Raw genomic sequence first — 18,744 nt, 5'->3', positions numbered from 1 at the left:
TACCATTTCAGCAATAAGGCCAAACACGTGCTGAAACTGTATGGCAAACATCATATCATCACCCATCTCAGAACATAACGACACACTTGTGGACTTAAATGCCATATCTGACTGAAAACACTTCCGCAACTCACATTACTGCACCAACTACCTAAATGCAAATCCACATTAAAACGATGACAACCAAAACTCAAATGAACTCTATACCACATGTTATACTCAGCATGTCCACATCCACCAACAGAAGGCACCATCAAATACAACAACACGACATCTACAAACACAACAACACGACATCTACAAACACAACCAACCCAAAAAGTCCGTGCTGTAGTGAGGTCACTCACCACAACACCATTACGTCTTGCGTCAAAGCAGAGCAATGGAATCAGATGCTGCTGTTGGCCCTCCGATTTTGCCAGAAATTCAGGCAATGTGGTTAAATTGTAAGGTAATACAACAAAATACCAACTAACTTTATTTACAAACGATAGCAAATTACAAACAAAGTTACTGATTGGCTGCTGATAATAAACATATGATTCGTCCTATTCAAGTCCAGTTGTTCATCAGTTGTTACCAACATCAGCACACAGTGCAACAGCTATTGACACTGTAAGTGCACATTTTCGCCCCTATTGGCCATGCAAGTCATATTCATCATTGTACATGTGTGATATGGCCCCTTACATCGAGTAATACAACAACAATTTCGTACACATAGCCTTATTTTTCATAGCTGTATTTGCACTGAGTTTAAAAACACATTTTTGTAAGCAACATGTTTGCAACTATGTTTCCTGTGCATGTCCCTGTCCACGCCAACTACAAACACATCTGTGTGTGTGTGTGTGTGTGTTTGTGTGTGTGTGTGTGTGTGTGTGTAAAATTCCATTGCCTGCAAAGTGATGCTGGCGTACTGCAAAATGTCCATTAGGGACATAGGTATATTTCTCATGTTGAGAAAAAATACATACTTCAGCAGACGTGGCTGGAATGGTATTCTGCACGATCTGAATGTAGAAAAAAGCACTGCTTTTTGTATCCGTAACTTCATTGGGATGTCAGTGCCTGTTTTTAAAATTGTGATGAATTTGATAGAGCCATTTTTTCAAAGAAATACTCAAACTTCAGAAAATCAATTCCTGTGAAGTGGAAATTTACTAACAGTCTTCGATATCTGGCAATAAGAAATTCATTTCAAAGGTTTGCATCTTTTTTCTGTATTTCAAAGCCAACTGTATCTCAAATAGTTCCTACAGTTAGTGAAACATTGGTTAAAGGATTATGCAAAGACAAACCAATTACGGAAATAAGACTGAAGTACATGTTTTTTTTTTTTTTTTTTTTTGTATTGAATACTTAAATACATTAATAAGTCCAGTCAAATCTTCTGGACTGTAAACACCTACTATGTCTTCTGCAGTAAAATCTTGATGGGTAGTAACAAACGTTATGGGGGCTCCGCAGTTGTTGTAGAATCCCCTGCTGTATCCAAGCTCATCGGTGATTCCTCTGTCTCTTCAGTTTCCATATTTAAATACAGTTCTGCCTGAATGTGTATCTCAGACAGTTCTTCTGTAATGTGTTAGCAGAGACCTTGGTATCTTTTCTACTCCACTGTTGCTAGTTTAAGCACAATACACGTTTCTGGATAGTTTGCACTTCACACTTTCCGTATGCCCTCCCTCTGCCTCATAATGTGATTAGATCAAATATTTTCTCACTTGACATAGCAATAGATATTTAAACGTACCGAACTGTGTGTTACAACACAATTATTATGCATTGTTACAAGAAGTCTTCAAGTTATATGTAAACTAAGGGCCATTCCAAATCAAAGGGTCAAATGTTAAAAAGTGTTTAGGGGCTTTTAAAGAGAGGCTACTCACCTTTGCATCACGTATGAAGCTGCAGATGTGCCAAGTCTGTCAGGCTTTTTTTTAAAGTTACGGACTTTTTATGCTGGATCACACTGTGCAAAAATTAGGGATGTAGCCACACCCAAATGGAGATAAAAGTGGCTAAAAAATTTGTCACGCAATTCTGAGAGCAAAGGTTTGACCAACTACTGCTACTTTTTGTATGAACCAATCACACAAAAACTTCAGAAGGTTATTCCCACCTATGATGTCTGTATATGGATACATTCAAATTTTAGGAAATTTTTGGGAGGTAACATCTCAACTGTGTCTTGCTCAATCCTTTTTTTTCATGCCATAGCTGGAAAGAGCATGCGTTACGATTTCCAGGCTGTATGGTTAGTGTGACACGTTTTTCAAAACTAGTGGTCACACACTGTTTCTTTGTGTGCAAATTTTAATGACCTTTGTAGAAATGCACCCAAAGATAAAGCTGCAAGAAGACGACCATAAGTAGAACAGTAATCTTGCTGTTTGTGTTAAATTGAAAACATTGAGCAATATAATACATTAGGATACTGTAGGCTTACGTTAATATATGTTAACAATGTTAAATTATATTTTCCGACATCTGCAACACACTGTGTACCATCAGATCACATGGAATAAATAAATAAACTTTGCACTAATTTCTAACCCATCAAAAATTGTCATACATACATGCAACATACTGTCCTGGTTGTAAACCTGCAATTGAGATTGCTAGAATTTCATAATCTGTTTCGAAGGCATTACCTACGAATGCTGCATCATTGGAAACTCTGCTTACTCTGAGCAATTGACTTAAATTAATGGATTTTCTCTTGTTTTAGTAATTTTAAGTCCCCTGTCAAACCTTGTTTCTTGATCAGAATGAATTTTTTCAATTTCTCCTTTTCGTATATAAGAAGTTTCATGCCTTGAATACTATCACCACAGAATTTGAACAAACCATATGGTGTCAATATCTGGTTATCTAAGGGGCTCTGTACACTAGCACAGGCTGCAAGTCTTTTTGCTGTCCCCCCATGCCATCACAAGGCGATTTACCATGGCCTGTTCCAAAACAATACCATTTGGTAGTAATGGCAAAATCCTTTCTGCACAGGAATAAATTGATGAAGTTTTTGAAATTCTTATATTGAGCAAGTGATCCATCACTAAAGTAATAAATGTTTTTAATGTTTTCAATCTTTGCCTTTAAATGTGGTATTAACTTTATTTGAAAGGCATGGACAGCAATGGTATAATGACGGAAACAGTCACTGATCATACTAATGCTAATACTATGAAACCTCACATAACGAGCATAATTCGTTCAGAATCTTACTCGTAGGGTGAAACACTCATAAAGAGGAACAATTTATCCCATACAAATTAATGTAAAATATGATAGTGCGTGCCATGCAGAAAAAGTACTAAAAGCTTTGTCTTTTTCATGTCATTTATTCATACAAAATTATACACACAGTATTACGTACTTTATTACTCATGATGCATAACTAATTCTTTTTTACTAGGAAGCTATCTACAGTCATTTGTTTATGCCAATGCTTCAACACTTTGCAAAAATGTGACACAGCATTAGCATGAAACAAATTTGTAGTGTGCGTAGCCACCGTTTTATTGGAATGACAATTTTCAATGTATGATGAGACCAATTCCCATGCTTTCAGCATTTCCCTTATTGCACCAAATGATTCCTATTTTGCTGTTACCGCCTCCTCTGAAGAAATGCTCTCCACAACTTCCTGCTGTGAAACTCATTGCAACTACATAAACTCTTTGGTGGTCGTTTCTTGGCTGTGATCTTCCACACGCTCATCAGTATCACTATTATCCACTTCTAGTCCCATGCTCTTGGTCAAAGAGACAATAAAATTGACTACAGGCTCCACAAGTACTGACTCCAATGCCTCCAAGTCACATTCGACAATGCACTCTGGCCAAAGCTTCTTCCAAGCAGAAGTGAGAGGATCCTCTTGACGCAGGCAATGATTTTGAGGTGATATTTCCAATACTCTCTGAGAGGAATGAGATTGGTAGTTTCAGTCAAGTCAAAGCAAGTACTCGAAGAGTGCTTTAGTGTAGAGCTTCTTAAAGTTTGAAATAATCTGCTGGTCCACAGACTGGAGTAATGGAGTGGTGCTGGGAGGCAGAAATTTGACCCTGATGAACTGAAATTCTTCAAGGACGTGGTCTTGTAGGCCTGGAGAATGGGCAGGAGCATTGTCCATAACAAGCAAGACAAGGAGTGGCAGATTCATCTCAAGCAAATATTTTTTCACCGAAGGACCAAACACTTCACTGCTCCAGTCACAAAACGATCACGTCCCCCGAGCCTTGTTGTTGGACCTCCACATCACATTTAACCTGCTCTTCTGGACTTTACACTTCTTGAAATATTGTGGAATTTCTGAATGCTGAACAACCAGCAGTTTAATTTTCTAATCACTGCTTGCATTTGCACGGAATAGCAGTGCGAGGCTGTCTTTCAGTGGCTTATGACTGGAAACTCAGTCTCCTCTGCCGTTATAAAGATACGCTTCAGCATCTTTTTCCTGAATAGACCTGTCCGATTACAATTAAAAACCTGTTGCGGCAGGTAATCTTCAGAATCTAAGAGCATATTGGAATTGCTGACGAAGTACTCTGCTGCCTTTGTGCCAGAGCTGGCTGCTTCGCCATGTGTCACAATGCTGTGGATGCCAGTTCTTCTCTTAAATATCTTGTGCCAACCACTTGCAAATGCTTTTCATTCATCCATATTAGGAGTACCCTTTATGCATCCACATGGTTCTGCTTGTTCCTTCAACTGACCAACTGTTAAAGACACCTGCTGGATTCCTGAGCAACATATTTTCATGACTTTAAAAGCATCATCATCATCATCATAATCATCAACAGGAAGACATTACAGTTATCCACAGTCTGTCTTTGCCAGTACTGTAGAGCTGTTCACCCAAAAATGGATCTGACTTTTTAGTATTTTGTTTTGCAAATTTGCTGTGTTGTATATTACACTTGTTTTTATGGCATGAGTTAAGTCAGTGTTTGAAAATGATTCATATACTTGAATAAAAAATAGCTAATCACCACTAATTAATTACCAGTGATTTCAATCTTCCCGAAGTGCTAAAATAATATCTTTTGAGAGGCATTTTTACTCATCAAAATGCAAACAATATAGCTTTGAAAGCTTAAAGCATCCTTGTTCCAGCTGTGGCAAGAAAAAAAAGGATTGAACAGGACACACTTGAGATATTGCCTCCCTTAATACCCTAAGATCTGCTTGTAGAAAATTTTGGCCAACTTTGCAGATGCATATCTTTGATCCATATATAATCATAAGTGAGAATAACCCTCTGAAGTTTTGGTGTGATTGGGTCATACGAAAAAGTAGCAGTAGTCAGTCAAGCCTTGACTCCCAGAATTGCGAGACGGATCTTTTAGCCACTTTAGAGCTTGTTTCTAGGTGTGGTTAAATCCCCAGTTTTTGTTTTTGTCATAATGTAATTCAGCATAAAAAGTCTTATGTATGAGCAGATGACCAAATGTTTGCTAGAACTTTTAAAAAAGCCTAGCAAAGTTAGTATATTTGCACCTTTGTATGTGATGCAAAGGCGAGTAGCCTCTCTTGAAAAGCACCTAAAAATTCAACCACTAAAGATACTGAGCTGCAATCTTTTACATAACCGTCAGAGACCACATAGAACCTTTGCACAAAATTTCATTACATTTGGAGATGGTCGAGTGGGGACCCTTGGTCCCCTTGATGTGGAATGTCCCCTAAATAAATAATAATGCAGGTGTAAACTTTGTAGCTTATTGAAAATTATGGACATATTGCAGTGTGGCATGTTTCGTAATAGTTTGCTTCTTCTAATTTGCAGACTATAATGCGTGGTGGGACTGTTGAAGATCCAGTAATGCAGATACTGGTGAGTATTACAGGTGACGCCAGTCTCCCAATTTACTGCCGATTTTTGTATGAGTGTTCGGTCAGGTACATGTGCTGCCTGGTTGAAAGAAATTTACGTTGAAGTGTTTGTTGGAATTGTCAACGTTACCCTGTGTGTATACCCTCTCTCTCTCTCTCTCTCTCTCTCTCTCTCTCTCTCTCTCTCTCTCTCTGTGCTCTTATAGAAACTACTGGAGACAGGGGTATCACATATCTGCTTTGACCAATTATGTCATCAGCATACCACAAGCCCCTATTTTCAGCATATCCAACATGGCGACCAAAACTTTGATTGTAGCACCCACAAAAATACAACTACCGCATGAACCAGCATACTGATTAAACCCAGTGAAATTAGTGGGACAACCACATGAAAAATAGCAGGTTTTGGATGAGGACAAACTAAAAATTCAACAATTAAAAGAACACTGTTCAAGAAGCAACACCGCACAAACAAAACACTTGAAACTGTCAAAAAATAAAGCCTGACAAAACAGTTCAAAATACAGCATACGATCACGGTACCCCAATCTCTAGTACAGCTCAACCCTAGACGAGAATACCAAGACCCCCCCCTACAAACAGAAAAGCCAAATCTCCAGTTCATCTGTATAGCTGAACCATACAGTAAAAGTGCGTGTTGTCAGCTTCTCTGTTGCAGTTGGCAACTGTATGCGCATTGAATGATGGTAAGTGATCATACGAATGACAAGTCGCATATAACAAGATGGTGGAACCGGTGAGAAAATGTTTTCCAATAAACAAGAGTGGATAAATATTTTTTATGTGAATCGTGGGAGAAGTTAGGTAGATCATTGTTTATTAATAATAGAGTGGCATGTTTGATATTAATAAACATTGAACCATCTACCTTGTCCTGTAATTTAATTAAAAACTTTAATCTACTTAACTCAGTGGTTACGCAGGGACCTAAGAGAACAGTTTAAATTTAATGACATTTTCTGATTTATGCAGGATCTGTCCCAAAAGTTCCTGGAATGATTTTTGTTAGTTGGCAATTTCTGGCTGGTAGGGCGGAGCTTCAGGTGAAGAAGTTGGTGGGTTATGTAAGCTTTGAAATGAGACTGGCATCAGTCACCTGTGGGCATTTGTTGAGGCAGGGTTACCTCTGTCCACAGGTATCTACTGCACCATCATTGAGCAAAATGTGGACCAGTTTTTGGAGCAGCATTATGCAGTCAAGTTCTGTGTGAAACTGGTGCAGGAGATGCCCGAAATGCTTCTGAAGGCCTACGGTGACAGGACAAAGAAACAAAGCCAAACTTTCATGTGGCACAAGAGGTTCCAGGAAGGTCAGGAGTCCATCGACGACGACCACTCGGGACGCCCCTTGACATCACAAACGGGCAACTTGGTGCAAAAAGTGCATCAAGTTGTACACAAGACCAACAGGTGAGTGTCTTGATGATTGCAGAGGAGTGTGAAATACCCAAAACAATCATTCACCACATTTTAACCAAGGATATTCAAATGAGAAAAGTTTGCGCAAATATGCTGCCAAAAGTCCTGACGAGTGAGATTGTAACGCTACTGCCCTTATCGGACGTAGGTTAGCTATATAAAGCCTGTACTGCAATAAGTTCACGGGCTTCACCTTATAAACAAGGATTTTAGTACATTAGTTGACCGCGTGTACCTAATAGAAGCAAGATCGGACTTATATTCAGTCAATAACTACAGTGATGCATCAAGCAAATGTACAGTATAATTATTCTTTCACATGGACAAGAAGTACACACAGTAGATGCTACCTATAACCAACAATTCGGTCGCCAGCCTACTTAGGCAATTAGTGAGTTTTTTCCTTGTACAAGTGGGTGCATGTACAAGCATAGTAACACGCAGTAATGATGCGTTATATGGCAAAGTTTGGAACCCGAAAAATCCACTGAACTAAAGTTTTCTCTTTTTGGTACTAATTTGGATGAGCTACATTTACACAACACCACACAGTAATGATTACTACGAACTGCATTTCGTATGTTGAGCAGACTGAAATCGGGCATAGATTGCCCTAGCATCGACAATCTTAAAAGTACACACACAATATCACTATGAATAATGGAAAAACTCTAATACATTTAGGATTAATATAGAATTTAGCTTTACTGGTCAAATTTGATCAGTACACATCAAGGTTTGAACGAATGAACAAGAGCAAATGGGGGGGGGGGGGGGGGGGGGGCCCTGAAACTGTTATAGTCGTTATACTGAAACTATCTAGTATTGAAGGCAAATTAACACACAAATTTATCAATCTCTGGATAACTACTCTTTTGTCTTACTTCTGAATAATTTAACTGTCATTATTTCTGTCTCAAATTAATTAAATAACATCGCTAACTCAATCCAACAAAAACTCTTTTGTTCTTTACCAATATTTGCAACAGCACACAGAACTATAGATTCCTTCATGGCATAGATTAATCTGCTGATAATTTTCATTAACACAAACATTAAACTTTCAGTTTAGGATACTCGGATTGCACAATACGAGGTAAGGATCCTGTCTAGGTCAGTGATCAGGATAAGTCATGGCTAAAGCAATTCTGGTAAAAGTCACGTTATTATTGAACAGTTAGAAACATTTTCGACACTGGTCCACACAGATACATTTCTAAAGATGAAATAAATGTTTGACCTGTGCAAGTCGGTGCGGCGGTTGGCGGGCAGCGAGATAGCGGGCAGCACGGCACACATGCAAGCACGGCTAAGGCTCACACAACATCGGCACTTTCCATCTTCTTAGCGTCGTAATCTTTCCAATTTTGTGCCTCAGAATATAGCCATGCCAAGTAGTCGTCGGAATCGGTTCATCCGAGGCTCAATGGAATCCACTTTTCCTGGGTAGCCTCCTCGGTACAGTACGTGTACTTCCGACTGTTGCTCGCCTCCGACTGTGTTACTGTGCCCGTTGTGTCGAACCACGCCAGTGTGCGTTTTCCCGCCTCGCCTGCCTCCACCTTTTCCCGCTCCCCTACAGGTAGGGTATTCACCACAGGTTTTCTACTACACATATCCTAATGCATTACCTACGTATGGACCAAGTGTATAAATTACAATTTTCACATCTTATAATAGTTTTAACATTAAATACACTTTCCTTTGATTACCACATTATTTGAAATCTAACATAAATAATATTCGTTTCAAAAGTTACTCACAGTTTCTTTAACATGACACGGAAAGAATCGAAAAAGAAATTCAACACATTGCTATTATTAATTTATCTAAATTCATAAAGAAAAAAATTCTTAAACGTATAATTCTCGTTACAAGATGAAGTGCATTTGCTCAAGTGCCAGGAATTGTATGAGCGCCACCAGAAATTTTATGAGTGATACGACGTGGATAAAGTGATCACAGGAGAAAAGAGGTGGATCTTTTGGTACAACCGCGAAACAAAGTATCAGAGCAGCAGGTGGCACACTTAGTACCCTCCTCACCTGAAAAAACCAAAAAAGAGAAAATCGTGAATCAAGGCATTGCTCATTGTGTTTTTTGATAGAAAAGGTGTGGTTCACAGTGATTTCGTATCACAAGTACAAACAGTCAATGGGGAGTTTACTGTGAACTGCTCAAGCGGTTGTGCAGCAGGATTCAACACGTCTGAACAGAAATTCGTGACAATTGGATTGTGCACCACGATTGTGCGTCATGCTATGTCTCAGGGTTGCCAAAACAGGGAGGCAGCGCTGTCCCAGCTGCTGTACAGCCCCAATCTGGCACCAGGGGGCTTCTTTTTGTTCCTAAGGGCCAAAAGCACCATGAAAGGAACTCGACATGCAGTGCTGGAGGTGGTAAAAGCAGCTTCAGTGACCATACTAAAGGAGTGTGCCTTTGGTGATTGGATGAAGCATTGGCAACGATGCATTGAAGCACACAGTGAATACTTTCAAGGATTGTAAACTGACATTGAATAAATGATTTTTAACATAATTCATTCTTGGAACTTTTGGGACGGGCACTGTATGACAACATTCTACAGAATATATTCCATTTTGGCAACAAATAATTTCATATGACTGTAGCACACTAAATGGCACAATAACGTGCCTCACATACACTTCGTCCCCACATACTTAAAATGCTAGAGCACGCCTCCTTTTCAAACGTAGTCCACTCTACAACAAAATTTCACTTTCACTCCAAAACACACACCACAGCTCAGCGACGTCAAGCAACACAACGTGACACAGTACAACTACGTCACCAGTCAAAGCAGATGGGTGGTACCCTACAACCTAGTATACCACTCTTCTACATCAATTAGACTTTGGGTAATTGTAGGGTAAGAAGTGTGCAGCTGTTGACAGGCACTAGGGTCTATATTGAGCAAACCAGTATCATGATGCTGACTCATTTAGAAAGTGCTCATCTTGTTACAGAGGTTACTCTTTACTTATTAATTTCCAAACATATATAAGTATTTATGTACAAAATTTTAAGTATCATTGAACCACCATTCAGAGTTGCAGGAATTTTAAAATACTTCTTCTGTAGCTGGATGGAGGAAAAGTAATGATTCTGGCTCATAATTTTCAAACAGAACGGACTGTAATGTCTTGGAAATCTGAATCGGTGGTGGCTAATGGCTGGGAAGTTAGGTGAAACTTAGCAGGGAAGTAACACATAAGCTATGTTTAAGATGCTTGTCTTAATAATGGAACACAACTATGTCTAGTCAACCAAATCAATCCAGCGGTACTTTAAGGCTACAAACTTGTCAGTGATGGCTTCATAGAATGACTGTGTTTTTATTGAGAGTGCTAGAAGTTATTTCTTAATTGAAATATTTGCTAAAGAAAAGAGTCACATTTCTAAAATTGCTTTCGTAAGGTACATGTTTTTATTGTAACTAAAAGAGAAAAGTTTCATCCTGCAGGTTCTGTAGTAGAAGAGATGGGCAGAATAGGGGAGAAAAGTTTTTAAGTATACATAAAAGTGTCCTTATTAATGATATGAATATAATAGAGGGAAACATTCCACGTGGGAAAAAATATCTAAAAACGAAGATGATGTGACTTACCGAACGAAAGTGCTGGCAGGTCGATAGACACACAAACAAACACAAACATACACACAAAATTCAAGCTTTCGCAACAAACGGTTGCTTCATCAGGAAAGAGGGAAGGAGAGGGAAAGACGAAATGATGTGGGTTTTAAGGGAGAGGATAAGGAGTCATTCCAATCCCGGGAGCGGAAAGACTTACCTTAGGGGGAAAAACGGACTGGTATACACGCGCCCGCGCACAAATGTCGGCTTGTGCCTGTATATGTGCGGATGGATGTGTGTGGAAATCTATCTTTACTTTTCATTGGCATACAAAACAGAGACTTCATTTTTTAAGCATTGTTTCCGACAATACAGGCCCAGAGGAATATTATAAGTTTTCAAGTGCACTAAAAGGAAAACGTGTGGCATTCTTCAAATTTTGTTGTATCAGCAAGGTAAACAAGCTGATTTTTTTTTTTTTTTTTTTGCAATCATGGAATCTCTCATGCATTTTCTTTAAAACATGATCAAAAATTTCATAATACAAGGCTTGGTACAGTGTGGAATAAATAAATATAGAGATACAAAATCTACTCACCCAGTGGTGGCAGGTGAACATACATATAAGAAAAGGTATTACTTGTGCAAGCTTTTGGAGCTAGAGGCTCCTTCTTCTGGCAGAAGGGTTGAAGGGGAAGGAAGAGGGATGAAGGAAAAGAACTGGAGAGGACTGGGAAAAGGGATATAGAGTTAAAAAAAGTCACCCACAGCCATGGGTCTCTGAAGACGCCAGACAGGATGAGAAAGAAAGACTGAACAATCAATCTTTCCTTCTCATGTTATCTGGTAAGTCTTCCCTGACCCGGGTTTCTGGGTGACCTTTCCAAACTCCACCCACTTCCCTATAACATACCTCACCAAACGTACTGTCGGTGGATGTGTCCTCCATGCACAGAACAACCAGAGCTGCAGACTAATATCACCATCTGGAAGTAGCCAAGTATAAAATATCTTTCTACTTCACTACGTGCCCCCTCCAGAGACTAATTTGAGCAAGTGACGTCATGGTTACTGTAGTAACCATACGGTTATGTTCTGCCTATGGCACTCCCCATAAGGTTGAGTTGTGAGTATGGGGAAGGCTACTTCATTTTGCCTGCAGAATTCTGAATGTACTCCAAGACAATTCCATGCAGTACCAAACAGAAGAGAATGTTTTAGTAAAAACCGGCATAACATGTTAAGGTAAATATATTTTTTTTTTAAATGTGTCAAGAAAAAGGTTTGGTGATGTGCTACTTCACCTACACCACCTCAGTACTGCCTTCTCTGGATTGATATGAAGTGCTCAATATATCAAAAAATTCTATTTTAATATGAAAGCTGTTTCAGACCTCCGAAGTTAGGAAAATGCAGCAGAAAGATTTGAACAACATAATATAAAATTGAGTCATTTAATTTGTTATCAGGTGGTAAGAATATTTCAAGTAAATTTACCCCATATTTCATACACAAAGCTGGAAATTTCACGAAGTCCAAGTTGTATAACATGACTTCAGTCTGGGCAAATCTAAAGACTGCTGTTTTTGCGTTAGTGTCTACAAAACACAGTGTAGAAAATTGAGTGTGTAACATTTTGTATTGTGTGCCACAAAGCCGACTGATTTCTTCCTTTCTTTTTTCTGGAACATGTCAATCCACATGTCAAATTTTGAGTATGTCAAATTTGCTGATGACGCAAGTGAACCGGTAAAAGAGAGAAGTTCGAGGAATTATCTGAAATTTCAGCATATTGTACTTACAACCATGTCGGAGATTTAGTTCTCAGAAACTGAAATTTCTCACAATTTTATTTGTTGGTGCTTCTCTTTTTAGGTATTTGCCAGGCCTGTTTCATGGAAATAGGGGCAACAGTGGCCCTTGTAATTTCTGTGCTAATTGTTTGATTGATTTGCTTAACACATTCACCTGTCAATTTGCAGGGCAGCGGGAGAATAGATGGTGCAGGATCGAGTGAGAGGTACCACCTCCAGGTTTCTGATGGCTACCACCAGAACAGCGCCATGCTTGCAACAGAGTTGAAAGACAAGCTGACATCTGGAGAGTTGTCAGAATACTCAGTGGTCCGATTGAACCATTGGATGCTTAACAGTGGGGAAAGGGGAACAGAGTGAGTTCATATTTTATAGTGGAAAGATTCACTTACTTTTGTTAGGTTTTCAGATCCATTAGAGAAATCTTAGTTATTTAATGACAAAATAAGGATGTAAATGTAATCTCACTGTAAGTACTATAATAGGTTCTCCATTTCGCTTCTCTTTCTGTCTTAGTGTCATTTTAGGAACATATTGAACAATGGGATTTGTTCAGAAGACAGTGTCATATTGCAACTGCTGAGCATAGAATGAAAAATTACTGACATGAGCACCATTTCATGCTAGAGGCTTGGGGAGATTTGTGGTGTTTTTATACATTTCTGTGTTACACAATCAGTGTTTGAAAGTGCATTAGAAACATATTATGAATTAGTCATGTCTGATTCTAAGGTCATACGTGCTTCTGAATATGGGTAATGACTAGTGTAATGGTGGTTTGGTAAGTCTGAGAAAATAGTGAGAAAAAAATATTTGTTTCACAAGCAGCTCACATTACTTCTCGACATAGTCTCCTTTGAGGGACATACACTTAGTCCAGTGATCCTGCAGCTTTTTCATCCTGTTGGAAAAATATGTTCTGTTATACTATGCAAAACACTCGTTGACTGCACCTATCACTTCCTCATTTGATGAAAATTTCTTCCCAACAAGCCAAAGTTTCAAGTTAGAGAACACGAAGAAGTCACTTGGGGCTAGATCGGTGAATGGGATGGATGAGGAATGCACTTCAGTCATTGTTATTGCTGATATATGGGATGGTGCATTATCCTGGTGAAAGAGCACTTTTTTGTGTGCCAACCTTGGTCTTTTTTCAGCCAGCACATGTTTCAAACAATCCAACAATAAGGCATAATACTAACCAATTATGGTTCTGACTTTTTCCAAGTAATCTAGGAGGATTATTCGTAGGGAATAAAAAAATAAAAATAAAACGGTGGCCATCACCTAGCCATCAGACAAAATAGTCTTTGCTTCCTTCATTGCACTTTCACAAGTCTTTGTCTATTGTTTTGCCTACCATTTGGCTTTGGTGTGTAATGAGGCTCCAGGTTTCATAACAGCTACAAATCGGTGCAAAAAGTCTTGTGTATTGTGGTTAAACATCACCAATGTTCTGTTGAAATGTTGTACCGGATGCGCTTTTGGTCATCTGTGGGCAGTCACAGCTCCCCTCTCACACACAGCTTCTTCATAGCCAATTCTCCATCCAGGATATTGGGAACTCACTCAGGTGAGATGCCTATAGTCTGGGAAATCTCTCAAATTTTTATTCGGTGGCCTTACATCACCATATCATATTTTTTGTAAATGGTTTCCTTTGTGGTAATCTCAGTTGGGCAGCTGGAGGTCGCTTTGTCTTCAGTGCTTGTCCGACCATGTTTAAATTCATTAATCCAAAAGTAAATGGTCTTCAATGATGGAGTCAAGGCGTGAACTTCACCCAATTCTGTTCCGATCTGTGCAACAGTCCAACCCTTCAAATGAACTCAGTTTTCTCAATTTTCAGTCTCAGTTAACACACTGACCAATTCAGACGGCTGTCAACAATGTTGTGTATGCTGTACATTGTTGACAGTCTTTATATGATCCTTGGAATAATGAGCTTACCAACCACAAAGCCACAACAAAAATATTTCATTTTGTTATGGAAATTTACCGGCAAACCACCCTCGTATTGTGAGATTTTTGGAACAATGGATCCATTTTCTCTCCGATCTGATTCACTGAAGTCTTATTTAGATTGAAGTGAATGGGGTGAACACAAGCATAATCATATTGGCCACTACCACCATTCACTTGCACCTGCGAACAAACGTTCGCAGTGGAGGAAATAGATGAAAACATGAGAGAACTAACATTAAAGAATGCAAACACAGCAAATTCCGTGTTACATGGACCATCAGCATATAGTAGGTTCCAATCTGTACACTGTAGCGTTGCTCTTGGGGGACGAAAATAAAAAGAACTGTTACTTTTTTTTTAATGTCGAAAAAGTGAATATTTTGGTGGGCCACTTGGCAACAGAATCAGGGATTTATTACGCTATTATAATAACATACGTTGACCATTAAATACCTGAATAAGAGCAGCATATTGATATATATATTTGAGATCGTGCGGAAGAAACATTATCATTTCTGTGCATTTTTATAGTCGCGATGTAGTCATACCCGGATCAACACTAAGGGATCAGAAGATTTATAGACTTTAAAAGAAATGCAACATTACACAATTAAAAAAAAGTTGGTTCAGAAATAATAGGAAAACGATAATGTTCCTTCTGCCTCATGCTGCGTTCGGCCCATCAGCGTGATCGTAATTTCTGATGATGAAGTAACACAAAATAATTATAATTCAAGTAAATCAGGAGATGGAATCATCAAGGTTAATTTACGAAAATAAGCACACTTATCTTTAACACACTTTTTTTTAATGCTACGTACCTTTTCATATTAAATTACAATAGATGACCATTGTGGTTAAATACTTTATACATAACAGTCAAAATGTCCTCTTGATGCTGTCTGTTCGATATCAGTTACTAGAAACTACATCTTTTCTGATTGTAAAAAATAACAATTAGCATATTCACTCAATATTTTCACATCAAATATAAAATACAGTTGTGGAACACAGCAAGTCCGCGTCCGCCTCTCATGGAATACAAACAGTAAAAGGTGAGGCGCCAAAAGCCTCATTTGTCTTGAAACAACAGAATTCTTTTTTATACCATTAATCGATACATGTACATAGAGATTTACTGGCACCGCGCAAGAACGGCAAAGATAAAGAATAATAGATTCTGTCGCTGCTATGCGATGATTCATTTCTTTTACTTTACAATTGTTCGATAACTTTAGGCCATCAGGCGTTTACTATTGAGCGTATATTAATGTTTGTGAGACGAAAATTACTAATATTACAACACGGTGCTTATAGTCATGAAATTATTACAAATACATCTATTTTATATTGCCAGCACTCTGTTGCTGATGGAAAATAGTCATGGAATTAAACTGTGACTACAAATAGGACTATTTTATATTGCCAGCACTCTGTTGATGCAGGAAGTTCTGCAAGCAGCAGAAAATGCGCACATTTGAATTTTCACGCAAATGTGAAATGCGCGTTGGTGGTAAATTGACCACTGAAATGCATCTCCAGCCTTGTTCCAAAATTATAAATGTAGTCCAGTGGATGAGTTTCATGGACTATTCAATGCAGTTGAGTGAAAAATTGCAGATCAGGACTCTACAATTAAGCACTATGAGTTGTGATTCTACAAAAAAATACCAGTCTTAAAGTGTTTGTTTCACATTTCACATCTTCCCTTACATGTGCCCTGTTTACTTTTTTCCTGCATGAAGGAAGCGGTTAATGACTCAGTGCTAATGCTGGACTAAAAAAACATTTGAGACATTCATGATGGCACTGTGGTGAGTCTTAGCAAGCCTAGATCTACTTCTGGAGGAGATAGAGCAGATACTACAATACACACAGAATGTTGTTGTTGTTGTTATTGTTGTTGTGGTCTTCAGTCCTGAGACTGGTTTGATGCAGCTCTCCATGCTAATCTATCCTGTGCAAGCTCCTTCATCTCCCAGTACCTACTGCAACCTACATCCTTCTGAATCTGCTTAGTGTATTCATCTCTTGGTCTCCCTCTACGATTTTTACTCTCCATGCTGCCCTCCAATGCTAAATTTGTGATCCCTTGATGCCTCAGGACATGTGCTACCAACCGATCCCTCCTTCTAGTCAAGTTGTGTCACAGACTTCTGTTCTCCCCAATCCTATTCAATACCTCCTAATTAGTTAGGTGATCTACCCACCTAATCTTCAACATTCTTCTGTAGCACCACATTTCGGAAGCTTCTATTCTCTTCTTGTCCAAACTATTTATCGTCCATGTTTCACTTCCATACAGGGCTACACTCCATACAAATACTTTCAGAAACGACTTCCTTACACTTAAATCTATACTCAATGTTAACAAATTTCTCTTCTTCAGAAACGCTTTCCTTGCCATTGCCAGTCTACATTTTATATCCTCTCTACTTCGACCATCATCAGTTATTTTGCTCCCCAAAAAGCAAAACTTCTTTACTACTTTAAGTGACTTATTTCCTAATCTAATTCCCTCAGCATCACCTGACTTAATTCGACTACATTCCATTATCCTCGTTTTGCTTTTGTTGATGTTCATCTTATATCCTCCCTTCAAGACACTGTCCATTCTGTTCAACTGCTCTTCCAAGTCCCTTGCTGTCTCTGACAGAATTACAATGTCATCGGCAAACCTCAAAGTTTTTATTTCTTTTCCATGGATTTTAATACCTACTCCGAATTTTTCTTTTATTTCCTTTACTGCTTGCTCAATATACAGATTGAATAACATCAGGGAGAGGCTACAACCCTGTCTCACTCCCTTCCCAACCACTGCTTCCCTTTCATGTCCCACGACTCTTATAACTGCCATCTGGTTTCTGTACAAATTGTAAATAGTCTTTCGCTCCCTGTATTTTACCCTGCCACCTTTAGAATTTGAAAGAGGGTATTCCAATCAACATTGTCAAAAGCTTTCTCTAAGTCTATAAATGCTAGAAACGTAGGTTTGCCTTTCCTTAATCTTTCTTCTAAGATAAGGCGTAAGGTCAGTATTGCCTCACGTGTTCCAACATTTCTACGGAATCCAAACTGATTTTCCCCAAGGTTGGCTTCTACCAGTTTTTCCATTTGTCTGTAAATAAGTCGTGTTAGTATTTTGCAGCTGTGACTTATTATACTGATAGTTCAGTAATTTTCACATCTGTCAACACCTGCTTTCCTTGGGATTGGAATTATAATATTGTTCTTGAAGTCTGAGGGTATTTCGCCTGTCTCGTACATCTTGCTCTCTAGATGGTAGAGTTTTGTCAGGACTGGCTCTCCCAAGGCCGTAAGTAGTTCTAATGCAATGTTGTCTACTCCCGGGGCCTTGTTTCGGCTCAGAATATGAGATCACATTATTAAAACTTGAACGAGATGGAATACTTAGCTCAGAAACAATCCTTGTCCACAGGAATATCACTTAGGTATTTGTTACTGTTGCTGTACTCGATAATGTATCACGTGACACAGTGCAGAATGCCTCATTTCAGTGTTCAATTGACTATAAACTTCGATACAGTTCCGACGTCTAATACAGCTAGCGCTGCTGGACCTGAGAAAGACAGTGCTGTCATCGTAAGTGGCGATTGCAGACTGGGCCGAGTGGCACTGCGCTCTGGCATCGATACTACTTCATCAGCAGCAGTGTACAGAACCTCTAGAGTATGTGTCTGTGCTGACATTCCCCATTTGTTGCTGTCTTGTCAGGCAGCGATTCCTTCCGGATGCCATGAAGGGTACAGGGTGTACCCATCTGCAGGTGGTCGCTCATGTCGGCACCAATGATGTGTGTCGCTATGGATTGGAGAAATCCTCTCTGGCTTCCGGCGGCTATCTGATTTGGTGAAGACTGCCAGTCTCGCTAGCGGGATGAAAGCAGAGCTCACCATCTGCAGCATCGTCGACAGGACTGACTGCGGACCTTTGGTACGGAGCCGAGTGGAGGGTCTGAATCTGAGGCTGAGACGGTTCTGCGACCGTATGGGCTGCAGATTCCTCGACTTGCGTCATAGTATGGTGGGGTTTCGGGTCCCGCTGGATAGGTCAGGAGTCCACTAC

The 18,744-nt window shown here is 39.2% G+C and overlaps 1 protein-coding gene across 5 annotated transcripts in view; it reads left to right on the top strand.

Moving 5' to 3' along the window:
- The window catches only part of LOC126424752 (replication protein A 70 kDa DNA-binding subunit-like), a 415,354-nt gene that overhangs the window by 1,309 nt on the left and 395,301 nt on the right, over positions 1 to 18,744 (top strand). For all 5 annotated transcript variants that reach the window (XM_050087475.1, XM_050087476.1, XM_050087477.1 and 2 more), the window contains exons 2-3: positions 5,795 to 5,842; positions 12,862 to 13,049. In XM_050087475.1, coding sequence (XP_049943432.1) covers positions 5,795 to 5,842; positions 12,862 to 13,049 — 236 coding nt within the window. The remainder of the gene's footprint in view (positions 1 to 5,794; positions 5,843 to 12,861; positions 13,050 to 18,744) is intronic.

Source organism: Schistocerca serialis, chromosome 10 (genome assembly GCF_023864345.2).
Source record: "Schistocerca serialis cubense isolate TAMUIC-IGC-003099 chromosome 10, iqSchSeri2.2, whole genome shotgun sequence".
NCBI classification, from domain to species: Eukaryota; Metazoa; Arthropoda; class Insecta; order Orthoptera; family Acrididae; genus Schistocerca; species Schistocerca serialis.
The sequence above is the reverse complement of the archived record's forward strand: the minus strand, read 5'-3'. Positions and strand labels throughout refer to the sequence as shown.